This window comes from Coregonus clupeaformis, chromosome 10 (genome assembly GCF_020615455.1).
Source record: "Coregonus clupeaformis isolate EN_2021a chromosome 10, ASM2061545v1, whole genome shotgun sequence".
Lineage (NCBI taxonomy): Eukaryota > Metazoa > Chordata > Actinopteri > Salmoniformes > Salmonidae > Coregonus > Coregonus clupeaformis.
Window position 1 is genome coordinate 2,598,260 of NC_059201.1, and position 27,990 is coordinate 2,626,249.

General features: G+C 45.0%; 1 protein-coding gene across 1 annotated transcript in view; it reads right to left on the bottom strand.

Annotated features, from left to right (window-relative positions):
• Positions 1-27,990, bottom strand: part of LOC121575741 (glutamate receptor-interacting protein 2) — a 157,719-nt gene that overhangs the window by 123,567 nt on the left and 6,162 nt on the right. Inside the window, exon 3 of the mRNA XM_045223211.1 lies at positions 1,007-1,087. Coding sequence (XP_045079146.1) covers positions 1,007-1,087 — 81 coding nt within the window. The remainder of the gene's footprint in view (positions 1-1,006; positions 1,088-27,990) is intronic.

Sequence of the window (27,990 nt, forward strand, 5' to 3'; positions counted from 1 at the left end):
AGAGAGAAAGAGACCAGAGAAAGAGACCAGAGAGAGAGAGACCAGAGAGAAAGAGACCAGAGAGAGAGAGAACAGAGAGAAAGAGACCAGAGAAAAAGAGAGACCAGAGAGAAAGAGACCAGGGAGAGAGAGAGAGGGACCAGAGAAAAAGAGACCAGAGAAAAAGAGAGACCAGAGAGAAAGAGACCAGGGAGAGAGAGAGGGACCAGAGAGAAAGAGACCAGAGAGAGAGAGACCAGAGAGAGAGAGAGGGACCAGAGAGAAAGAGACCAGAGAGAGAGAGACCAGAGAGAGAGAGACCAAGAGAGAGAGAAAGAGAGAGAAGAGAGAGAGAGAACAGAGAGCGAGAGACCAGAGAGAGAGAAACCAGAGAGAAAGAGACCAGAGAGAGAAAGAGACCAGAGAGCGAAAGAGACCAGAGAGAGAGAGAGACCAGACAGAGAGACCAGAGAGAGAGAGACCAGAGAGAGAGAGCTGTGAGGTGTGGAGCAAGAGATAAATAGACTCGAGAGAGAGAGAGAGCAGAGAGAGAGAGCTGTGAGGTGTGGAGCCAGAGATAAATAGACTAGAGAGAGAGAGAGAGCAGAGAGAGAGAGCTGTGAGGTGTGGAGCCAGAGAGAAAGAGACTAGAGTGAGATCAAGAGCAGAGAGAGAGAGCTGTGAGTTGTGGAGCCAGAGAGAAAGAGACTAGAGAGAGAGCGAGAGCAGAGAGAGAGAGCTGTGAGGTGTGGAGCCAGAGAGAAAGAGACTAGAGAGAGAAAGAGCTGTGAGGTGTGGAGCCATAGAGAAATAGACTAGAGAGAGAGAGAGATGAACTGCAAAGCCAAAGAGCCAGAGAAACCAGAGAAAGAAACTAAGAGAGTGAAAGACAACTGTCAGCTATGGAGAGCCAGTGAGAAAGATACCAGGGAGAGACCAGAGACATACCAGAGAGACCAGAAAGAGACCAGAGAGAGAGAGAGAGCTGAGATGAGCAGCCGGAGAGTAAAGGAACTCAGTAGTCTACCTGGGATACTCTGTCTCCTGGCGGTCAGGGAATTGTCTGTCCCTTGTGAATCCTTGTTCCCTTTAGAGTAAGGACCATCATCTGGAAGGAAGGGGCAGAAAACAGGGCTATTATAGGGCTGTGTCTCAAATAACACCCTATTCCCTATGTAGTGCACTGCCGTTGACCAGAGACACAACCTAGTCTATTCCAAATGTAGTGCACTGCTGTTGACCATAGCCCAACATATCCAATTCAAAATGCAGTGCACTACTTTCGACTGGAGTCCCATCCTAATCCTGATGTAGTGCCCTACTTTTTAGCCCATCCTGGACTGCACTATAATGTAGTGCACTACATGAGATATAGCGTGCTATTTGAGACGCAGACGTAGAGTAGCAGGCCATCTACTGGCCCATTAGACTAGATGGTGGTGACATGAGATAGATGACCAGATGGTGGATGGCACTGCACTATAGGTGTTGCTATTTCAACATGCTTGGGGTGAGAAATTGGGTTTATGGTATTATGATATTGCGGTAATGTATCATGTTGCCAGTGTGGTTGCTGTTTCACATATTGGAAGTCTCCAGGATACCCAAATGCAAATCAACAGATGAGATGTTTGGAGAAATTAGTCACATTCCGAGAGAAAAATTAACACATTTAAAATCCAACTAACAAACAGTAAATTATAAACATCTGAAATGAAATATTCCATATCGAATTTGTCATTTATGCATAAAAACCTATTTTGACCAGATAGATTTTTCTCATTTGGATGCATTTTCAGACACTACTCTTTTCAGACTAATTCTCAGACACTACTTTCTTCAGATTAAATCTCCGACACTACTTTCTTCAGATTAATCCTCCGACACTACTCTCTTCAGATTAAATCTCCGACACTACTCTCTTCAGATTAAATCTCCGACACTACTCTCTTCAGATTAAACCTCTGACACTACTCTCTTCAGAATAAACCTCAGACACTATTCTCTTCAGATTAAACCTCAGACTGAACCTACGACACTACTCTCTTCAGATTAAACCTCCGACACTACTCTCTTCAGATTAATCCTACGACACTACTCTCTTCAGATTAATCATCTGACACTACTCTCTTCAGATTAATCCTCTGACACTACTCTCTTCAGATTAATCCTCCGACACTACTCTCTTCAGATTAATCCTCTGACACTACTCTCTTCAGATTAATCCTCTGACACTACTCTCTTCAGATTAATCCTCTGACACTACTCTCTTCAGATTAAACCTCAGACACTACCCTCTTCAAATTAAACCTCAGACACTACTCTCTTCAGATTAATCCTACGACACTACTCTCTTCAGATTAATCATCTGACACTACTCTCTTCAGATTAATCCTCTGACACTACTCTCTTCAGATTAATCCTCCGACACTACTCTCTTCAGATTAATCCTCTGACACTACTCTCTTCAGATTAAACCTCCGACGCTACTCTCTTCAGATTAATCCTCTAACACTACTCTCTTCAGATTAAACCTCCGACACTACTCTCTTCAGATTAATCATCTGACACTACTCTCTTCAGATTAATCCTCCGACACTACTCTCTTCAGATTAATCCTCCGACATTACACTTTTCAGATTAAACATCCGACACTACTCTCTTCAGATTAAACCTCCGACACTACTCTCTTCAGATTAATCCTCCAACACTACTCTCTTCAGATTAAACCTCCGACACTACTCTATTCAGATTAATTCTCCAACACTACTCTCTTCAGATTAAACCTCCGACACTACTCTCTTCAGATTAATCCTCCAACACTACTCTCTTCAGATTAAACCTCCGACACTACTCTCTTCAGATTAATTCTCCAACACTACTCTCTTCAGATTAAACCTCAGACACTACTCTTTTCGGATTAAACCTCTGACACTACTCTCTTCAGAATAAACCTCAGACACTATTCTCGTCAGATTAACCCTCAGACTGAACCTACGACACTACTCTCTTCAGATTAATCATCTGACACTACTCTCTTCAGATTAAACCTCCGACACTACTCTCTTCAGATTAATTCTCCAACACTACTCTCTTCAGATTAAACCTCAGACACTACTCTTTTCGGATTAAACCTCTGACACTACTCTCTTCAGAATAAACCTCAGACACTATTCTCGTCAGATTAACCCTCAGACTGAACCTACGACACTACTCTCTTCAGATTAAACCTCCGACACTACTCTCTTCAGATTAATCCTCCGACACTACTCTCTTCAGATTAAACCTCTGACATTACACTTTTCAGATTAAACCTCCGACACTACTCTCTTCAGATTAATTCTCTGACACTACTCTCTTCAGATTAAACCTCCGACACTACTCTCTTCAGAATAAACCTCAGACACTATTCTCTTCAGATTAAACCTCAGACTGAACCTACGACACTACTCTCTTCAGATTAAACCGCCGACACTACTCTCTTCAGATTAATTCTCCAACACTTACTCTCTTCAGATTAAACCGCGACACTACTCTCTTCAGATTAAACCGTCGACACTACTCCTCTTCAGATTAAACCTCAGACTGAACCTACGACACTACTCTCTTCAGATTAAACCTCCGACACTACTCTCTTCAGATGAATCCTCTGACACTACTCTTCAGATTAAAACCTCCGACACTACTCTCTTCAGATTAATCCTCTGACACTACTCTCTTCAGATTAAACCTCAGACACTACTCTCTTCAGATTAATCCTCTGACACTACTCTCTTCAGATTAAACCTCAGACACTACTCTCTTCAGATTCATCCTCTGACACTACTCTCTTTAGATTAATCGTCTGACACTACTCTCTTAAGATTAAACCTCAGACACTACTCTCTTCAGATTAATCCTCTGACACTACTCTCTTCAGATTAATCCTCTGACATTACTCTCTTCAGATTAATCCTCTGACACTACTCTCTTCAGATTATACCTCCGACACTACTTTCTTCAGAATAAACCTCAGACACTACTCTCTTCAGATGAATCCTCTGACACTACTCTCTTCAGATTAATCCTCAGAAACTACTCTCTTCAGATTAATCATCTGACACTACTCTCTTCAGATTAATCCTCTGACACTACTCTCTTCAGATTAATCCTCAGACACTACTCTCTTCAGATTAAACCTCTGACACTTCTCTCTTCAGATTAATCCTCCGACACTACTCTTTTCAGAATAATCATCTGACACTACTCTCTTCAGATGAATCCTCTGACACTACTCTTCAGATTAAACCTCCGACACTACTCTCTTCAGATTAATCCTCTGACACTACTCTCTTCAGATTAAACCTCAGAAACTACTCTCTTCAGATTAATCCTCTGACACTACTATCTTCAGATTAATCCTCTGACACTACTCTCTTCAGATTAAACCTCAGACACTACTCTCTTCAGATTAAACCTCCAACACTACTCTCTTCAGATTAATCCTCCGACACTACTCTTTTCAGAATAATCATCTGACACTACTCTCTTCAGATGAATCCTCTGACACTACTCTTCAGATTAAACCTCAGACACTACTCTCTTCAGATTAATCCTCTGACACTACTCTCTTCAGATGAATCCTCTGACACTACCTCTTCAGATTAAACCTCCGACACTACTCTCTTCAGATTAAACCGCCGACACTACTCTCTTCAGATTAAACCTCAGACTGAACCTCATTCGAACTACTCTCTTCAGATTAAACCTCCGACACTACTCTCTTCAGATGAATCCTCTGACACTACTCTTCAGATTAAACCTCCGACACTACTCTCTTCAGATTAATCCTCTGACACTACTCTCTTCAGATTAAACCTCAGACACTACTCTCTTCAGATTAATCCTCTGACACTACTCTCTTCAGATTAAACCTCAGACACTACTCTCTTCAGATTAATCCTCTGACACTACTTCTCTCTTCAGATTAATCCTCTGACACTACTCTCTTCAGATTAAACCTCAGACACTACTCTCTTCAGATTAAACCTCCGACACTACTCTCTTCAGATTAATCCTCCCGACACTACTCTTTTCAGAATAATCATCTGACACTACTCTCTTCAGATGAATCCTCTGACACTACTCTTCAGATTAAACCTCACACTACTTCTCTTCAGATTAATCCTCTGACACTACTCTCTTCAGATTAATCCTCTGACACTACTCTCTTCAGATTAATCCTCTGACACTACTCTCTTTAGATTAATCGTCTGACACTACTCTCTTCAGATTAAACCTCAGACACTACTCTCTTCAGATTAATCCTCTGACACTACTCTCTTCAGATTAAACCTCAGACACTACTCTCTTCAGATTAATCATCTGACACTACTATCTTCAGATTAATCCTCTGACACTACTCTCTTCAGATTAAACCTCAGACACTACTCTCTTCAGATTAAACCTCCGACACTACTCTCTTCAGATTAATCCTCCGACACTACTCTTTTCAGAATAATCATCTGACACTACTCTCTTCAGATGAATCCTCTGACACTACTCTTCAGATTAAATCTCAGACACTACTCTCTTCAGATTAATCCTCTGACACTACTCTCTTCAGATGAATCCTCTGACACTACTCTCTTCAGATTAATCCTCAGACACTACTCTCTTCAGATTAATCATCTGACACTCTCTCTTCAGATTAATCCTCAGACACTACTCTCTTCAGATTAATCCTCTGACACTACTCTCTTCAGATTAATCCTCGCACTCTCTTCAGATTAATCCTCTGACACTATTCTCTTCAGATTAAACCTCTGACACTACTCTCTTCAGATTAAACCTCTGACACTACTCTCTTCAGATTAATCCTCCGACACTACTCTCTTCAGATTAAACCTCCGACACTACTCTCTTCAGATTAATCCTCTGACACTACTCTCTTCAGATTAAACCTCAGACACTCCTCTTCAGATTAATCCTCTGACACTACTCTCTTCAGATTAATTCTCCAACACTACTTCTCTTCAGATTAATCCTCTGACACTACTCTCTTCAGATTAAACCTCAGACACTACTCTCTTCAGATTAATCCTCTGACACTACTCTCTTCAGATTAATTCTCCAACACTACTCTCTTCAGATTAATCCTCTGACACTACTCTCTTCAGATTAAACCTCAGACACTACTCTCTTCAGATTAATCCTCTGACACTACTTCTCTTCAGATTAAACCTCAGACACTACTCTCTTCAGATTAATCCTCTGATACTACTCTCTTCAGATTAAACCTCAGACACTACTCTCTTCAGATTAATCCTCTGACACTACTCCTCTTCAGATTAAACCTCAGACACTACTCTCTTCAGATTCATCCTCTGACACTACTCTCTTTAGATTAATCGCCGACACTACTCTCTTAAGATTAAACCTCAGACACTACTCTCTTCAGATTAATCCTCTGACACTACTCTCTTCAGATTAATCCTCTGACACTATCTCTCTTCAGATTAATCCTCTGACACTACTCTCTTCAGATTATACCTCCGACACTACTTTCTTCAGAATAAACCTCAGACACTACTCTCTTCAGATGAATCCTCTGACACTACTCTCTTCAGATTAATCCTCAGACACTACTCTCTTCAGATTAATCATCTGACACTACTCTCTTCAGATTAATCCTCTGACACTATTTTCTCTCTTCAGATTAATCCTCAGACACTACTCTCTTCAGATTAAACCTCTGACACTTCTCTCTTCAGATTAATCCTCCGACATTACTCTTTCAGAATAATCATCTGACACTACTCTCTTCAGATGAATCCTCTGACACTACTCTCTTCAGATTAAACCTCCGACACTACTCTTCAGATTAATCCTCTGACACTATTCTCTCTTCAGATTAAACCTCAGACACTACTTCTCTTCAGATTAATCTCTGACACTACTATCTTCAGATTAATCCTCTGACACTACTCTCTTCAGATTAAACCTCAGACACTACTCTCTTCAGATTAAACCTCCGACATTACTCTCTTCAGATTAATCCTCCACACTACTCTTTTCAGAATAATCATCTGACACTACTCTCTTCAGATGAATCCTCTGACACTACTCTTCAGATTAAAACCTCAGACACTACTCTCTTCAGATTAATCCTCTGACACTACTCCTTCAGATGAATCCTCTGACACTACTCTCTTCAGATTAAACCTCCACGACTACTCTTTCAGATTAAACCGTCAGACACTACTTCTCTCTTCAGATTAAACCTCAGACCGAACCTACATACACTCCTTCAGATTAAACCTCCGATACTACTCTCTTCAGATGAATCCTCTGATACACTCTCTTCAGATTAAACCTCAGACACTACTCTCTTCAGATTAAACCTCGGACACTACTCTCTTCAGATTAATCCTCCGACACTACTCTTTTCAGAATAATCATCTGACACTACTCTCTTCAGATGAATCCTCTGACACTACTCTTCAGATTAAACCTCAGACACTACTCTTCAGATTAATCCTCTGACACTACCTCCTTCAGATGAATCCTCTGACACTACTCTCTTCAGATTAAAACCTCCGATATTACTCTCTTCAGATTAAACGACACTCTCTTTCAGATTAAACCTCAGACTGAACTCGACACTACTCTCTTCAGATTAAACCTCCACATTACTCTCTTCAGATGAATCCTCTGAACTACTCTTCAGATTAAAACCTCCGACATACCTCTTCAGATTAATCCTCTGACACTACTCTCTTCAGATTAAACCTCAGACACTACTCTCTTCAGATTAATCCTCTGACACTACTCTCTTCAGATTAAACCTCAGACACTACTCTCTTTCAGATTAATCCTCTGACACTACTCTCTTTCAGATTAATCCTCTGACACTACTCTCTTCAGATTAAACCTCAGACACTACTCTCTTCAGATTAAACCTCCGATACTACTCTCTTCAGATTAATCCTCCGAGCACTACTCTTTTTCAGAATAATTCATCTGACACTACTCTCTTCAGATGAATCCTCTGACACTACTCTTCAGATTAAACCTCACATTACTCTCTTCAGATTAATCCTCTGACATCTACTCTCTTCAGATTAATCCTCTGACACTACTCTCTTCAGATTAATCCTCTGACATTACTCTCTTTAGATTAATCGCCTGACACTACTCTCTTCAGATTAAACCTCAGACACTACTCTCTTCAGATTAATCCTCTGACACTACTCTCTTCAGATTAATCCTCTGACACTACTCTCTTCAGATTCATCCTCTGACACTACTCTCTTTTAGATTAATCGTCTGACACTACTCTCTTAAGATTAAACCTCAGACACTACTCTCTTCAGATTAATCCTCTGACACTATCTCTCTTCAGATTATACTCTGACACTATCTCTTCAGATTAATCTCTGACACTACTCTCTTCAGATTATACCTCCGACACTACTCTTCAGAATAAAACCTCAGACACTACTCTCTTCAGATGAATCCTGACACACTCTTCAGATTATTCCTCAGACACTTCTCTCTTCAGATTAATCATCGACACTACTCTCTTCAGATTAATCCTCTGACACTACTCTCTTCAGATTAATCCTCAGACACTACTCTTCAGATTAAACCTCTGACACTTCTCTCTTCAGATTAATCCTCCGACACTACTCTTTTCAGAATAATCATCTGACACTACTCTCTTCAGATGAATCCTCTGACACTACTCTTCAGATTAAACCTCCGACACTACTCTCTTCAGATTAATCCTCTGACACTACTCTCTTCAGATTAAAACCTCAGACACTACTCTCTTCAGATTAATCCTCCCCGACACTACTATCTTCAGATTAATCCTCTGACACTACTCTCTTCAGATTAAACCTCAGACACTACTCTCTTCAGATTAAACCTCCGACACTACTCTCTTCAGATTAATCCTCCGACATTACTCTTTTCAGAATAATCATCTGACACTACTCTCTTCAGATGAATCCTCTGACACTACTCTTCAGATTAAATCTCAGACACTACTCTCTTCAGATTAATCCTCTGACACTACTCTCTTCAGATGAATCCTCTGACACTACTTCTTTCAGATTAATCCTCAGACATACTCTCTTCAGATTAATCATCTGACACTACTCTCTTCAGATTAATCCTCAGACACTACTCTCTTCAGATTAATCCTCTGACACTACTCTCTTCAGATTAATCCTCTGGCACTACTCCTCTTCTGATTAATCCTCTGACACTATTCTCTTCAGATTAAACCCGACACTAATCTCTTCAGATTAAACCTCTGACACTACTCTCTTCAGATTAATCCTCCGACACTACTCTCTTCAGATTAAACCTCCGACACTACTCTCTTCAGATTAATCCTCTGACACTACTCTCTTCAGATTAAAACCCAGACACTACTCTCTTCAGATTAATCCTCTGACACTACTCTCTTCAGATTAATTCTCCAACACTACTCTTCAGATTAATCCTCTGACACTACTCTCTTCAGATTGAAACCTCAGACACTACTCTCTTCAGATTAATCCTGACACTACCTCTTCAGATTAATTCTCCAACATTACTCTCTTCAGATTAATCCTCTGACACTATTCTCTTCAGATTAAACCTCAGACACTATCTCTTCAGATTAATCCTCTGACACTACTCTCTTCAGATTAAAACCTCAGACACTACTCTCTTCAGATTAATCCTCTGATACTACTCTCTTCAGATTAAACCTCAGACACTACTCTCTTCAGATTAATCCTCTGACATTACTCTCTTCAGATTAATTCTCCAACACTACTCTCTCTTCAGATTAATCCTCTGACACTTCTCTCTTCAGATTAATTCTCCAACACTACTCTTTCAGATTAATCTCTGACACTACTCTTCAGATTAAAACCTCAGACACTACTCTCTTCAGATTAATCCGACACTACTTCTTCAGATTAATCTCTGGCACTACTTCTTCAGATTAATCCTCGACACTATTCTCTTCAGATTAAACCTCTGACACTACCTCTTCAGATTAAACCTCTGACACTACTCTCTTCAGATTAATCCCTCCGACACTACTCTCTTCAGATTAAAACCTCCGACACTATCTCTCTTCAGATTAATCCCTCTGACACTACTCTCTTCAGATTAAACTCAGACACTACTCTTTTAGATTAATCCTCTGACACTACTCTCTTCAGATTAATTCTCAACATCTCTCTTCAGATTAATCTCTGACATTACTCTCTTCAGATTAAAACGGACACTACTCTCTTTCAGATTAATCCTCTGACACTACTCTCTTCAGATTAATTCTCCAACACTCTCTTTCAGATTAATCCTCTGACACTACTCTCTTCAGATTAAACCTCAGACACTACTCTCTTCAGATTAATCCTCTGACACTACTCTCTTCAGATTAATCCTCGATACTACTCTTTCAGATTAAACCTCGAGACACTACTCTCTTCAGATTAATCCTCTGACACTACTCTCTTCAGATTAATTCTCCAACACTACTCTTCAGATTAATCCTCTGACACTACTCTTCAGATTAAAACCTCAGACACTACTCTCTTCAGATTAATTCCTCTGACACTACTCTCTTCAGATTAATCCTCTGATACTACTCTCTTCAGATTAAACCTCAGACACTACTCTCTTCAGATTAATCCTCTGACACTACTCTTTTCAGATTAATCCTCTGATACTACTCTCTTCAGATTAATCCTCTGACACTACTCTCTTCAGATTAAACCTCAGACACTACTCTCTTTCAGATTAATCCTCTGACACTACTTCTTCAGATTAATCCTCTGACACTACTCTCTTCAGATTAAACCTCAGACACTACTCTCTTCAGATTAAACCTCCGACACTACTCTCTTCAGATTAATCCTCCGACACTACTCTTTTCAGAATAATCATCTGACACTACTCTCTTCAGATGAATCCTCTGACATTACTCTTCTAGATTAAACCTCACACTACTCTCTTCAGATTAATCCTCTGACACTATTTCTCTTCAGATTAATCCCTCTGACACTACTCTCTTCAGATTAATCCTCTGACACTACTCTCTTTAGATTAATCGTCTGACATTTACTCTCTTCAGATTAAACCTCAGACACTACTCTCTTCAGATTAATCCTCTGACTACTACTCTCTTCAGATTAATCCTCTGACACTACTCTCTTCAGATTCATCCTCTGACACTACTCTCTTTAGATTAATCGTCTGACACTACTTCTTAAGATTAAACCTCAGACACTACTCTCTTCAGATTAATCCTCTGACACTACTTCTTCAGATTAATCCTCTGACACTACTTCAGATTAATCCTCTGACACTACTCTCTTCAGATTATACCTCCGACACTACTTTCTTCAGAATAAACCTCAGACACTACTCTCTTCAGATGAATTCCTCTGACACTATCTCTTCAGATTATTCCTCAGAAACTACTCTCTTCAGATTAATCATCTGACACTACTCTCTTCAGATTAATCCTCTGACACTACTCTCTTCAGATTAATCCTCAGACACTACTCTCTTCAGATTAAACCTCTGACACTTCTCTCTTCAGATTAATCCTCCGACACTACTCTTTTCAGAATAATCATCTGACACTACTCTCTTCAGATGAATCCTCTGACACTACTCTTCAGATTAAACCTCCGACACTACTCTCTTCAGATTAATCCTCTGACACTACTCTCTTCAGATTAAACCTCAGACATTACTCTCTTCAGATTAATCTCTGACACTACTATCTTCAGATTAATCCTCTGACACTACTCTCTTCAGATTAAACCTCAGACACTATCTCTTCAGATTAAACCTCCGACACTACTCTCTTCAGATTAATCCTCCGACACTACTCTTTTCAGAATAATCATCTGACACTACTCTCTTCAGATGAATCCTCTGACACTACTCTTCAGATTAAATCTCAGACACTACTCTCTTCAGATTAATCCTCTGACACTACTCTCTTCAGATGAATCCTCTGACACTATTCTCTTCAGATTAATCTCAGACACTACTCTCTTCAGATCAATCATCTGACACTACTCTCTTCAGATTAATCCTCAGACACTACTCTCTTTCAGATTAATCCTCTGACACTACTCTCTTCAGATTAATCCTCTGGCACTACTCTCTTCAGATTAATCCTCTGACACTATTCTCTTCAGATTAAACCTCTGACACTAATCTCTTCAGATTAAACCTCTGACACTACTCTCTTCAGATTAATCCTCGACATTACTCTCTTCAGATTAAACCTCCGACACTACTTTCTCTTCAGATTAATCCTCTGACACTACTCTCTTCAGATTAAACCTCAGACACTACTCTCTTCAGATTAATCCTCTGACACTACTCTCTTCAGATTAATTCTCCAATACTACTCTCTTCAGATTAATCCTCTGACACTACTCTCTTCAGATTAAACCTCAGACACTACTCTCTTCAGATTAATCCTCTGACACTACTCTCTTCAGATTAATTCTCCAACATTACTCTCTTCAGATTAATCCTCTGACACTACTCTCTTCAGATTAAAACCTCAGACACTACTCTCTTCAGATTAATCCTCTGACACTACTCTCTTCAGATTAAACCTCAGACACTACTCTCTCAGATTAATCCTCTCTGATACTACTCTCTTCAGATTAAACCTCAGACACTACTCTCTTCAGATTAATCCTCTGACACTACTCTCTTCAGATTAATTTCTCCAACATTACTCTCTTCAGATTAATCCTCTGACACTACTCTCTTCAGATTAATTCTCCAACATTACTCTCTTCAGATTAATCCTCTCTGACACTACTTTCTCTCTTCAGATTAAACCTCAGACACTACTCTCTTCAGATTAATCCTCGACACTATCTCTCTTCAGATTAATCCTCTGGCACTACTCTCTTCAGATTAATCCTCTGACACTATTCTCTTCAGATTAAACCTCTGACACTACTCTCTTCAGATTAAACCTCTGACACTACTCTTTCAGATTAATCCTCCGACACTACTCTCTTCAGATTAAACCTCCGACACTACTCTCTTCAGATTAATCCCTCTGACACTACTCTCTTCAGATTAAACCTCAGACACTACTCTCTTCAGATTAATCCTCTGACACTACTCTCTTCAGATTAATTCTCCAACATTTCTCTCTTCAGATTAATCCTCGACACTACTCTCTTCAGATTAAACCTCAGACACTACTCTCTTCAGATTAATCCTCTGACACTACTCTCTTCAGATTAATTCTCCAACACTACTCTCTTCAGATTAATCCTCTGACACTACTCTCTTCAGATTAAACCTCAGACACTACTCTCTTCAGATTAATCCTCTGACACTACTCTCTTCAGATTAATCTCTGATACTACTCTCTTCAGATTAAACCTCAGACACTACTCTCTTCAGATTAATCCTCTGACACTACTCTCTTCAGATTAATTCTCCAACACTACTCTCTTCAGATTAATCCCCTCTGACACTACTTTCTCTTCAGATTAAAACCTCAGACACTACTCTCTTCAGATTAATCCTCTGACATTTCTCTTCTTCAGATTAATCCTCTGATACTACTCTCTTCAGATTAAACCTCAGACACTACTCTCTTCAGATTAATCCTCTGACACTACTCTTTTCAGATTAATCCTCTGATACTACTCTCTTCAGATTAATCCTCCGACACTACTCTCTTCAGATTATACCTCCGACACTACTCTCTTCAGTTTGTCACATTCTCTCACAGCTGTCTGTATCTGTGTTCTGAAGTGAAGTGCTACATGAGGACACATTATTGTGAGTGTCGAGAAGAGGATCCATTATACATGTAATGCCACAGTCTTCATTTCCTCTAAACTCGATCCATAAACTAATACCGTGCTGCTGTGGGGCCTGTCATCAATAATTGTCGCTGGAGTTTTGTTCCTTTGCCTACCTCAGCTATCTATGTCCGACGGCACAGGAACACACACACACACACACACTTAATGTATTCCAACAGCCCCTGTCATCACACCAGAAATTAGACAACACAATGATCTCTCTTTGTCACAGTCAGGGGAAGAGTGTTCCTCTCTCTCTGCTCCCAGCTTTAGATTCAGCATTGTTGCATTGTTAATCTATAGCCTTCAGAGAGAAAGAAGTGACAAAGGGACAAAGACAGTGTTTATCTTGGCGCTAGCTAGTGCAGTCAAGTACGGCTGGCGGCTTTTGTTCTTCCTCGCACGTGTGCCTCCATTAACACAGACAGACGACTCTAATCACTTCAATTGTGCTAGCGTCACCTGTTTGAGCAGTGTGTGTGTGTGTGTGTGTTTACCAGTGGGTTGTGTGTGTGTGTGTGTGTGTGTGTGTTTACCAGTGGGTTGTGTGCGTGTGTGTGTTTACCAGTGGGTTGTGTGTGTGTGTGTGTGTGTTTACCAGTGGGTTGTGTGTGTGTGTGTGTGTGTGTTTACCAGTGGGTTGTGTGCTGTGTGTGTGTGTGTGTGTGTGTGTGTGTGTGTGTGTGTGTGTGTGTGTGTCTGTGTGCTGCAGTGGAGGCTGGTGGGAGGAGCTATAGGAGGGATGGGCTCATTGTAGGCTGTAATGGAAGTTATGGAACTGAGTCAAGTATGCTGGTTTCATGGTTTCCATATGTTTGATGTGTTTGACTCCGTTCCATTTATTCCATTCCATGCCACAACATGAGCCCGTCCTCCTATAGCGCCTCCCACCAGCCTCCTCTGGAGTGTTGGGAGCTACACTTGTTTCAGCAGTACGTGTTCCTATTACCACTCCAGCACCAGAGCACTGCCTGTGCATACGTGATAAAGGATCCCAAATGGCACTTATTCTCTATTTAGTGCACTTCTTTTGACCAGGGTCCCATGAGCTCTGGTCAAAAGTAGTGCAACTATATAGGGAATAGGGTGCCATTTGGGACATTTTTCCTGTATGTCTGGGTAGGGAAGTAGAAATTAAAAACAGCCATGTCGGGAGACGTGACAAGTAGTAGGGCTGTCCTCGACTAAATAAAATCTTGGTCGACAGAGAGTCATCTGTTCTTTGGACCACTCCATTGGTTCGACATATATAAAACGTGTATTTTTCCATATATAGACTGTGTTCTAATAAAATCAACTATATGTAGGCTACTTTGTCTGATGCTTTAAGCACTGCGATTAAAAATGAAGACTCACAAATGACTAAAGAGGGAGCCAGAGATCAAGATAGCCTAACCAGAAGAAAGAAAACTGTTTCCGACCCTCCTCCTCTCGCTGCCCGCTGCTGCTGGCCTTCACAGATTCTAACGTTACGCTCCTGAAGTTGCCTGTAATAGGCTACGCCAGCGGTCGGCAACCTTTTCCATTTGGAGTGCCAAGTTATCGTACCATTTCTACTGATCTGCGCGCCAGTTATGATGTTCATATGCACATTTATAATAAAGTCTTCATATCTCAAAATCAATGTCAATTGGTTAATCAAAATTTCTATCTAAATGAAAATGATACAAATCTAAAAGTAACTTCTATTGCCATTGCCAATATGTAAAAATAGCTTACGTAAAGCCAACAAATAAAAGCATTGCAACCCGCAGGTAGAAAAGATCCTGATAAAAAATAAATATCCTATAAATCACATTGGCTATGCATGGCCTGTCTGCAAGGAACTTGAAACATTGTATCAACTATTAACTTGGGTCTTGCCTGAAGCTTGCACGAGCAAACTAGCAACCTTGTATAAATGGTTCTGGGCCCTCAGAGTTTCCGGCACCAGTGAGCTCTGGACAGACAGACACAGCTGTAGGCTATATTTGCAAGGGATAAGAAGTAATCAGGTAGGCCTATTTTATTACGTTTCCACCAGATCAGAGCATGACATAATTTTTCCTCTTTCATGCTGAGTGGTTATCGAAAGGGAAAGAGCTGGAAAGAGTTTTCAAATAGGCTACGTTGAGGAACTTTTGTCCTTCTCAACGGTTATAAAAACAGACTTCGTTTACTTGCTTTTTGAGGCAAAGCAAAAATTACTTTGAGAAGCTCCATAGCGACAATCAGAAATAGTATCAGAACCCCAAATGGGCACATTTATAGGCCTACATTTACAGGCAGGACAGGTAGCCTAGGCCTACTTCTATGTCTAATCAGGTGCGTGTCCTTACACAAGATTGACAGGAGCGCTCCAAACAAAAGACAATTAATGAATTGACAACTCGTAAATGGAATGAAATTAACCAAAACTTTTTTTCTCACAAGTGTAGCCTAGGTTGTGCGCTCTGCAAACAACGTGTCCACTCCTACAATGACAACGGTAAGACTGTAATAATAATATATTGAATGCATGAACAGAAATTACCGTAACCATACAAACAGTGTAGATGATGAATGATGGTAATTAACAGTAAATGTACTGCTGGTGATACTGGTGTGCATCCGCAATGGATTAGTCCACTCAGACAGGCTTGAATTAGACAGGTGTCTGGATTAGTCCACTCAGACAGGCCTGAATCAGACAGGTGTCTGGATTAGTCCACTCAGACAGGCCTGAATCAGACAGGTGTCTGGATTAGTCCACTCAGACAGGCCTGAATCAGACAGGTGTCTGGATTAGTCCACTCAGACAGGCCTGAATCAGACAGGTGTCTGGATTAGTCCGCTCAGACAGGCCTGAATCAGACAGGTGTCTGGATTAGTCCGCTCAGACAGGCCTGAATCAGACAGGTGCCTGGATTAGTCCCACTCAGACAGGCCTGAATCAGACAGGTGTCTGGATTAGTCCGCTCAGACAGGCCCTGAATCAGACAGGTGTCTGGATTAGTCCGCTCAGACAGGCCTGAATCAGACAGGTGTCTGGATTAGTCCGCTCAGACAGGCCTGAATTCAGACAGGTGTCTGGATTAGTCCGCTCAGACAGGCCTGAATCAGACAGGTGTCTGGATTAGTCCGCCCATACAGGCCTGAATCAGACAGGTGTCTGGATTAGTCCACTCATACAGGCCTGAATCAGACAGGTGTCTGGATTAGTCCACTCAGACAGGCCTGAATCAGACAGGTGTCTGGATTGGTCCACTCAGACAGGCCTGAATCAGACAGGTGTCTGATTAGTCCACTCAGACAGGCCTGAATCAGACAGGTGTCTGGATTAGTCCACTCAGACAGGCCTGAATCAGACAGGTGTCTGGATTAGTCCGCTCAGACAGGCCTGAATCAGACAGGTGTCTGGATTAGTCCACTCAGACAGGCCTGAATCAGACGGGTGTCTGGATTAGTCCACTCAGACAGGCCTGAATCAGACAGGTGTCTGGATTAGTCCACTCAGACAGGCCTGAATCAGACAGGTGTCTGGATTAGTCCACTCAGACAGGTCTGAATCAGACAGGTGTCTGGATTAGTCCACTCAGACAGGCCTGAATCAGACAGCTGTCTGGATTAGTCTCACTCAGACAGGTCTGAATCAGACAGGTGTCTGGATTAGTCCGCACTCAGACAGGCCTGAATCAGACAGGTGTCTGGATTAGTCCGCTCAGACAGGCCTGAATCAGACAGGTGTCTGGATTGAGTCCGCTCAGACAGGCCTGAATCAGACAGGTGTCTGGATTAGTCCGCTCAGACAGGCCTGAATCAGACAGGTGTCTGGATTAGTCCGCTCAGACAGGCCTGAATCAGACAGGTGTCTGGATTAGTCCACTCAGACAGGCCTGAATCAGACAGGTGTCTGGATTAGTCCACTCAGACAGGCCTGAATCAGACAGGTGTCTGGATTAGTCCACTCAGACAGGCCTGAATCAGACAGGTGTCTGGATTAGTCCACTCAGACAGGCCTGAATCAGACAGGTGTCTGGATTAGTCCGCTCAGACAGGCCTGAATCAGACAGGTGTCTGGATTAGTCACTCAGACAGGCCTGAATCAGACAGGTGTCTGGATTAGTCCACTCAGACAGGCCTGAATCAGACAGGTGTCTGGATTAGTCCACTCAGACAGGCCTGAATCAGACAGGTGTCTGGATTAGTCCACTCAGACAGGCCTGAATCAGACAGGTGTCTGGATTAGTCCACTCAGACAGGCTTGAATCAGACAGGTGTCTGGATTAGTCCGCTCAGACAGGCCTGAATCAGACAGGTGTCTTGATTAGTCCGCTCAGACAGGCCTGAATCAGACAGGTGTCTGGATTAGTCCACTCATACAGGCCTGAATCAGACAGGTGTCTGGATTAGTCCACTCAGACAGGCCTGAATCAAACAGGTGTCTGGATTAGTCCACTCAGACAGGCCTGAATCAGACAGGTGTCTGGATTAGTCCACTCAGACAGGCCTGAATCAGACAGGTGTCTGGATTAGTCCACTCAGACAGGCCTGAATCAGACAGGTGTCTGGATTAGTCCACTCAGACAGGCCTGAATCAGACAGGTGTCTGGATTAGTCCGCTCAGACAGGCCTGAATCAGACAGGTGTCTGGATTAGTCCGCTCAGACAGGCCTGAATCAGACAGGTGTCTGGATTAGTCCACTCAGACAGGCCTGAATCAGACAGGTGTCTGGATTAGTCCACTCAGACAGGCCTGAATCAGACAGGTGTCTGGATTAGTCCACTCAGACAGGTCTGAATCAGACAGGTGTCTGGATTAGTCCACTCAGACAGGCCTGAATCAGACAGGTGTCTGGATTAGTCCACTCAGACAGGTCTGAATCAGACAGGTGTCTGGATTAGTCCACTCAGACAGGCCTGAATCAGACAGGTGTCTGGATTAGTCCACTCAGACAGGCCTGAATCAGACAGGTGTCTGGATTAGTCCACTCAGACAGGCCTGAATCAGACAGGTGTCTGGATTAGTCCGGGCTCAGACAGGCCTGGAATCAGACAGGTGTCTGGATTAGTCCACTCAGACAGGCCTGAATCAGACAGGTGTCTGGATTAGTCCACTCAGACAGGCCTGAATCAGACAGGTGTCTGGATTAGTCCACTCAGACAGGCCTGAATCAGACAGGTGTCTGGATTAGTCCACTCAGACAGGCCTGAATCAGACAGTTGTCTGGATTAGTCCACTCAGACAGGCCTGAATCAGACAGGTGTCTGGATTAGTCCCCTCAGACAGGCCTGAATCAGATAGGTGTCTGGATTAGTCCACTCAGACAGGCCTGAATCAGACAGGTGTCTGGATTAGTCCGCTCAGACAGGCCTGAACTCAGACAGGTGTCTGGATTAGTCCACTCAGACAGGCCTGAATTCAGACAGGTGTCTGGATTAGTCCACTCAGACAGGCCTGAATCAGACAGGTGTCTGGATTAGTCCACTCAGACAGGCCTGAATCAGACAGGTGTCTGATTAGTCCACTCAGACAGGCCTGAATCAGACAGGTGTCTGGATTAGTCCACTCAGACAGGTCTGAATCAGACAGGTGTCTGGATTAGTCCACTCAGACAGGCCTGAATCAGACAGGTGTCTGGATTAGTCCACTCAGACAGGCCTGAATCAGACAGGTGTCTGGATTAGTCCACTCAGACAGGCCTGAATCAGACAGGTGTCTGGATTAGTCCACTCAGACAGGCCTGAATCAGACAGGTGTCTGGATTAGTCCACTCAGACAGGCCTGAATCAGACAGGTGTCTGGATTAGTCCGCTCAGACAGGCCTGAATCAGACAGGTGTCTGGATTAGTCCACTCCAGACAGGCCTGAATCAGACAGGTGTCTGGATTAGTCCACTCAGACAGGCCTGAATCAGACAGGTGTCTGGATTAGTCCACTCAGACAGGCCTGAATCAGACAGGTGTCTGGATTAGTCCACTCAGACAGGCCTGAATCAGACAGGTGTCTGGATTAGTCCACTCCAGACAGGCCTGAATCAGACAGGTGTCTGGATTAGTCCCCTCAGACAGGCCTGAATCAGATAGGTGTCTGGATTAGTCCACTCAGACAGGCCTGAATCAGACAGGTGTCTGGATTAGTCCGCTCAGACAGGCCTGAATCAGACAGGTGTCTGGATTAGTCCACTCAGACAGGCCTGAATCAGACAGGTGTCTGGATTAGTCCACTCAGACAGGCCTGAATCAGACAGGTGTCTGGATTAGTCCACTCAGACAGGCCTGAATCAGACAGGTGTCTGGATTAGTCCACTCAGACAGGCCTGAATCAGACAGGTGTCTGGATTAGTCCACTCAGACAGGGTCTGAATCAGACAGGTGTCTGGATTAGTCCGCTCAGACAGGCCTGAATCAGACAGGTGTCTGGATTAGTCCACTCAGACAGGCCTGAATCAGACAGGTGTCTGGATTAGTCCGCTCAGACAGGCCTGAATCAGACAGGTGTCTGGATTAGTCCGCTCAGACAGGCCTGAATCAGACAGGTGTCTGGATTAGTCCGCTCAGACAGGCCTGAATCAGACAGGTGTCTGGATTAGTCGCACTCAGACAGGCCTGAATCAGACAGGTGTCTGGATTAGTCCACTCAGACAGGCCTAAATCAGACAGGTGTCTGGATTAGTCCACTCAGACAGGCCTGAATCAGACAGGTGTCTGGATTAGTCCGCTCAGACAGGCCTGAATCAGATAGGTGTCTGGATTAGTCCGCTCAGACAGGCCTGAATCAGACAGGTGTCTGGATTAGTCCGCTCAGACAGGCCTGAATCAGACAGGTGTCTGGATTAGTCCGCTCAGACAGGCCTGAATCAGACAGGTGTCTGATTAGTCCACTCAGACAGGCCCGAATTCAGACAGGTGTCTGGATTAGTCCACTCAGACAGGCCTGAATCAGACAGGTGTCTGGATTAGTTCACTCAGACAGGCCTGAATCAGACAGGTGTCTGGATTAGTCCACTCAGACAGGCCTGAATCAGACAGGTGTCTGGATTAGTCCACTCAGACAGGCCTGAATCAGACAGGTGTCTGGATTAGTACACTCAGACAGGTCTGAATCAGACAGGTGTCTGGATTAGTCCACTCAGACAGGCCTGAATCAGACAGGTGTCTGGATTAGTCCACTCAGACAGGCCTGAATCAGACAGGTGTCTGGATTAGTCCACTCAGACAGGCCTGAATCAGACAGGTGTCTGGATTAGTCCGCTCAGACAGGCCTGAATCAGACAGGTGTCTGGATTAGTCCACTCAGACAGGCCTGAATCAGACAGGTGTCTGGATTAGTCTCACTCAGACAGGCCTGGAATCAGACAGGTGTCTGGATTAGTCCACTCAGACAGGCCTGAATCAGACAGGTGTCTGGATTAGTCCACTCAGACAGGCCTAAATCAGACAGGTGTCTGGATTAGTCCACTCAGACAGGCCTGAATCAGACAGGTGTCTGGATTAGTCCGCTCAGACAGGCCTGAATCAGATAGGTGTCTGGATTGGTCTCACTCAGACAGGCCTGAATCAGACAGGTGTCTGGATTAGTCCGCTCAGACAGGCCTGAATCAGACAGGTGTCTGGATTAGTCCACTCAGACAGGCCTGAATCAGACAGGTGTCTGGATTAGTCCACTCAGACAGGCCTGAATCAGACAGGTGTCTGGATTAGTCCACTCAGACAGGCCTGAATCAGACAGGTGTCTGGATTAGTCCACTCAGACAGGCCTGAATCAGACAGGTGTCTGGATTAGTACACTCAGACAGGTCTGAATCAGACAGGTGTCTGGATTAGTCCACTCAGACAGGCCTGAATCAGACAGGTGTCTGGATTAGTCCACTCAGACAGGCCTGAACAGACAGGCTGTCTGGATTAGTCCACCAGACAGGCCTGAATCAGACAGGTGTCTGGATTAGTCCGCTCAGACAGGCCTGAATCAGACAGGTGTCTGGATTAGTCCACTCAGACAGGCCTGAATCAGACAGGTGTCTGGATTAGTCCACTCAGACAGGCCTGAATCAGACAGGTGTCTGGATTAGTCCACTCAGACAGGCCTAAATCAGACAGGTGTCTGGATTAGTCCACTCAGACAGGCCTGAATCAGACAGGTGTCTGGATTAGCGCTCAGACAGGCCTGAATCAGACAGGTGTCTGGATTAGTCCGCTCAGACAGGCCTGAATCAGACAGGTGTCTGGATTAGTCCGCTCAGACAGGCCTGAATCAGACAGGTGTCTGGATTAGTCCACTCAGACAGGCCTGAATCAGACAGGTGTCTGGATTAGTCCGCTCAGACAGGCCTGAATCAGACAGGTGTCTGGATTAGTCCGCTCAGACAGGCCTGAATCAGACAGGTGTCTGGATTAGTCCACTCAGACAGGCCTGAATCAGACAGGTGTCTGGATTAGTCCACTCAGACAGACCTGAATCAGACAGGTGTCTGGATTAGTCCACTCAGACAGGCCTGAATCAGACAGGTGTCTGGATTAGTCCACTCAGACAGGCCTGAATCAGACAGGTGTCTGGAGTAGTCCACTCAGACAGACCTGAATCAGACAGGTGTCTGGATTAGTCCACTCAGACAGACCTGAATCAGACAGGTGTCTGGATTAGTCCACTCAGACAGGCCTGAATTAGACAGGTATCTGGATTAGTCCACTCAGACAGGCCTGAATCAGACAGGTGTCTGGATTAGTCCACTCAGACAGGCCTGAATTAGACAGGTGTCTGCATTAGTCCGCTCAGACAGGCCTGAATCAGACAGGTGTCTGGATTAGTCCACTCAGACAGGCCTGAATCAGACAGGTGTCTGGATTAGTCCGCTCAGACAGGCCTGAATCGAGACAGGTGTCTGGATTAGTCCGCTCAGACAGGCCTGGAATCAGACAGGTGTCTGGATTAGTCCGCTCAGACAGGCCTCGAATCAGACTGGTGTCTGGATTAGTCCGCTCAGACAGGCCTGAATCAGACAGGTGTCTGGATTAGTCCACTCAGGACAGGCCTAAATCAGACAGGTGTCTGGATTAGTCCGCTCAGACAGGCCTAAATCAGACAGGGTGTCTGGATTAGTCCACTCAGACAGGCCTGAATCAGACAGGTGTCTCGATTAGTCCGCTCAGACAGGCCTGAATCAGACAGGTGTCTGGATTAGTCCGCTCAGACAGGCCTAAATCAGACAGGTGTCTGGATTAGTCCACTCAGACAGGCCTGAATCAGACAGGTGTCTGGATTAGTCCGCTCAGACAGGCCTGAATCAGACAGGTGTCTGGATTAGTCTGCTCAGACAGGCCTGAATCAGACAGGTGTCTGGATTAGTCCGCTCAGACAGGCCTGAATCAGACAGGTGTCTGGATTAGTCCACTCAGACAGGCCTGGATCAGACAGGTGTCTGGATTAGTCCACTCAGACAGGCCTGAATCAGACAGGTGTCTGGATTAGTCCACCAGACAGGCCTGAATCAGACAGGTGTCTGGATTAGTCCACTCAGACAGGCCTGAATCGACAGGTGTCTGGATTAGTCCACTCAGACAGGCCTGAATCAGACAGGTGTCTGGATTAGTCCACTCAGACAGGCCTGAATCAGACAGGTGTCTGGATTAGTCGCTCAGACAGGCCTAAATCAGACAGGTGTCTGGATTAAGTCCACTCAGACAGGCCTGAATCAGACCAGGTGTCTGGATTAGTCGCTCAGACAGGCCTGAATCAGACAGGTGTCTGGATTAGTCCGCTCAGACAGGCCTGAATCAGACAGGGTGTCTGGATTAGTCCACTCAGACAGGCCTGAATCAGACAGGTGTCTGGATTAGTCCACTCGGACAGGCCTGAATCAGACAGGTGTCTGGATTAGTCCACTCAGACAGGCCTGAATCAGACAGGTGTCTGGATTAGTCCACTCAGACAGGCCTGGAATCAGACAGGTGTCTGGATTAGTCCACCTCAGACAGGCCTGAATCAGACAGGTGTCTGGATTAGTCCACTCAGACAGGCCTGAATCAGACAGGTGTCTGGATTAGTCCACTCAGACAGGCCTGAATCAGACAGGTGTCTGGATTAGTCCACTCAGACAGGGCCTGAATCAGACATGGGTGTCTGGATTAGTCCACTCAGACAGGCCTGAATCAGACAGGTGTCTGGATTAGTCCACTCAGACAGGCCTGAATGAGACAGGTGTCTGGATTAGTCCGCTCAGACAGGCCTGATCAGATAGGTGTCTGGATTAGTCCACTCAGACAGGCCTGAATCAGACAGGTGTCTGGATTAGTCCCGGCTGAGACAGGCCTGAATCAGACAGGTGTTCTGGATTAGTCCACTCAGACAGGCCTGAATCAGACAGGTGTCTGGATTAGTCCACTCAGACAGGCCTGAATCAGACAGGTGTCTGGATTAGTCCACTCAGACAGGCCTGAATCAGACGGGAGTGTCTGAATTAGTCCACTCAGACAGGCCTGAATCAGACAGGTGTCTGGATTGGTCACTCAGACAGGCCTGAATAGACAGGTGTCTGGATTAGTACACTCAGACAGGTGCCGAGATCAGACAGGTGTCTGGATTAGTCCACTCAGACAGGCCTGAATCAGACAGGTGTCTGGATTAGTCCACTCAGACATGCCTGAATCAGACAGGTGTCTGGATTAGTCCACTCAGACAGGCCTGAATCAGACAGGTGTCTGGATTAGTCCGCTCAGACAGGCCTGAATCAGACAGGTGTCTGGATTAGTCCACTCAGACAGGCCTGAATCAGACAGGTGTCTGGATTAGTCCACTCAGACAGGCCTGAATCAGACAGGTGTCTGGATTAGTCCACTCAGACAGGCCTAAATCAGACAGGTGTCTGGATTAGTCCGCTCAGACAGGCCTGAATCAGACAGGTGTCTGGATTAGTCGCTCAGACAGGCCTGAATCAGACAGGTGTCTGGATTAGTCGCTCAGACAGGCCTGAATCGGACAGGTGTCTGGATTAGTCCGCTCAGACAGGCCTGAATCAGATAGGTGTCTGGATTAGTCCACTCGAGACAGGCCTGAATCAGACAGGTGTCTGGATTAGTCACCCAGACGGGCCTATTAGTCGCTCAGACAGGCCTGAATCAGACAGGCGGATTAGTCCGCTCAGACAGGCCTGGAATCAGACAGGTGTCTGGATTAGTCCACTCAGACAGGCCTGAATCAGACAGGTGTCTGGATTAGTCTCACTCAGACAGGCCTGAATCGAGACAGGTGTCTGGATTAGTACGCTCAGACAGGCCTGAATTCAGACAGGTGTCTGGATTAGTCCACTCAGACAGGCCTGAATCAGACAGGTGTCTGGATTAGTCGCCTCAGACAGGCCTGAATTCAGACAGGTGTCTGGATTAGTCCGGCTCAGACAGGCCTGAATCAGACAGGTGTCTGGATTAGTCCGCTCAGACAGGCCTGAATCAGACAGGTGTCTGGATTAGTCCGCTCAGACAGGCCTGAATCAGACAGGTGTCTGGATTAGTCCACTCAGACAGGCCTGAATCAGACAGGTGTCTGGATTAGTCCGCTCAGACAGGCCTGAATCAGACAGGTGTCTGGATTAGTCCGCTCAGACAGGCCTGAATCAGACAGGTGTCTGGATTAGTCCACTCAGACAGGCCTGAATCAGACAGGTGTCTGGATTAGTCCACTCAGACAGGCCTGAATCAGACAGGTGTCTGGATTAGTCCACTCAGACAGGCCTGAATCAGACAGGTGTCTGGATTAGTCCACTCAGACAGGCCTGAATCAGACAGGGGTGTCTGGATTAGTCCACTCAGACAGGCCTGAATAGACAGGGTGTCTGGAGTAGTCCCACTCAGGCAGGCTCTGAATCAGACAGGTGTCTGGATTAGTCCACTCAGACAGGCCTGAATCAGACAGGTGTCTGGATTAGTCCACTCAGACAGGCCTGGATAGACAGGTATCTGGATTAGTCCGCTCAGACAGGCCTGAATCAGACAGGTGTCTGGATTAGTCCGCTCAGACAGGCCTGAATTAGACAGGTGTCTGCATTAGTCCGCTCAGACAGGCTGGATCAGACAGGTGTCTGGATTAGTCCACTCAGACAGGCCTGGATCAGACAGGTGTCTGGATTAGTCCGCTCAGACAGGCCTGAATCAGACAGGTGTCTGGATTAGTCCGCTCAGACAGGCCTGAATCAGACAGGTGTCTGGATTAGTCCGCTCAGACAGGCCTGAATCAGACAGGTGTCTGGATTAGTCCCACTCGGACAGGCCTGAATCAGACAGGTGTCTTGGATTGGTCCACTCATTGACAGGCCTGAAATCAGACAGGTGTCTGGATTAGTCCGCTCATAGGTGCAGGCCTAAATCAGACAGGTGTCTGGATTAGTCCGCTCAGACAGGCCTGAATCAGACAGGTGTCTGGATTAGTCTGCTCAGACAGGCCTGAATCAGACAGGTGTCTGGATTAGTCCGCTCAGACAGGCCTGAATCAGACAGGTGTCTGGATTAGTCCACTCAGACAGGCCTGAATCAGACAGGTGTCTGGATTAGTCCACTCAGACAGGCCTGAATCAGACAGGTGTCTGGATTAGTCCACTCAGACAGGCCTGAAGACGTGTCTGGATTAGTCCACTCAGACAGGCCTGAATCAGACAGGTGTCTGGATTAGTCCACTCACGACAGGCCTGAATTCAGACAGGTGTCTGGATTAGTCCACTCCAGACAGGCCTGAATCAGACAGGTGTCTGGATTAGTCCACTCAGACAGGCCTGAATCAGACAGGTGTCTGGATTAGTCCACTCAGACAGGCCTGAATCAGACAGGTGTCTGGATTAGTCACTCAGACAGGCCTGAATCAGACAGGTGTCTGGATTAGTCCACTCAGACAGGCCTGAATCAGACAGGTGTCTGGATTAGTACACTCAGACAGGTCTGAATCAGACAGGTGTCTGGATTAGTCCGCTCAGACAGACCTGAATCAGACAGGTGTCTGGATTAGTCCACTCAGACAGGCCTGAATCAGACGGGTGTCTGGATTAGTACACTCAGACAGGCCTGAATCAGACAGGTGTCTCGTGTGCCTTAAATGATTTTTTATATATTTGCCACTGCTCGACTAAAACAATCTTGGTTGACCAACAGCCTATCGACCAAACATTCGACCAGTCGACTAAATGGGGTCATCCCCAGGCAAGAGTAATCTGTGTGACCACAGGCTGGGAGGGCATCAGAGTCGGGTGTCAACAGATCAACCCATCTACAGTATATTAACACATTACACACTACTCTGTCCCTGCATCTGTCTGCCCTCTCTGTTGCTGCTGACCCAGTTGTCTCTACACCACAGGTGGCTGCTGAGGAGAGGACGGCTCTTAACAATGGCCGAACGGGCAACTGGAAACCATGTGTTTGATGTATTTGATACCATTCCACTTATCCCACTCCAGTCATTAACACGAGCCCCGACTCTCCCCAATTAAAGTGCCCCCCACCCTCCTGTGATCTACACAAATAATGGGAAAAAAGAGTAATTTGTAAATCACCAGTTGAGATTTATTAAGTTTTACCTCAGAACACAAGAGAGCCAACCCAGAAGAGTTAGTCCAACAAAAAAAGCTCCTCTTTTCCTCTCCTGTCCTCTCCCCCCCTCCCTCCCTCCCCCCCTCCCCTCCCTCCCCCTCCTCTCCTTCTCTCCTCTCTCTCCTCTCCTCTTCTCCCTCCCTCCTCCCCCTCTCTCCTCTCTCTCTTCTCTCTCCTCTCTCTCTCCTGTCTCTCTCCTCTTTCCTCTGCTCTCTCTCTCCTCTCCTCTCCTCTCCTCTCCTCCTCTCCTCTCCTCCTCTCCTCTCCCTCTCCCCTCTCCTCTCCTGTCATGTCTCTCTCTCCTCCTCTCCTGTCTCTCTCCTCCTCTCCCTTACTCCTCTTCTCTCCAAAATCTCCTCTCCTCTTCTGTAAGTCCCTCCTCATCTCCTCATGTCCAATCTCTTCCTCTCCTCTCTCTCTCCTCTCCTCTCTCTCTCTCCTCCTCTCTCCTCTCCTCTCCTCTCCTCTCCTCTCCTCTCCTCTCCCTCCAAGCCCCCTCAGCCGTATCAGCCTCTGCATGCTGTGATGAAGCACTCTACTTTGCACAGCTATAATCCAGATGCCGGAGGGCTTTAAAATCTTCCTAGTCACCTATCAAAGGAGTGGATATAGCCGTGACGCTAGACTAGCT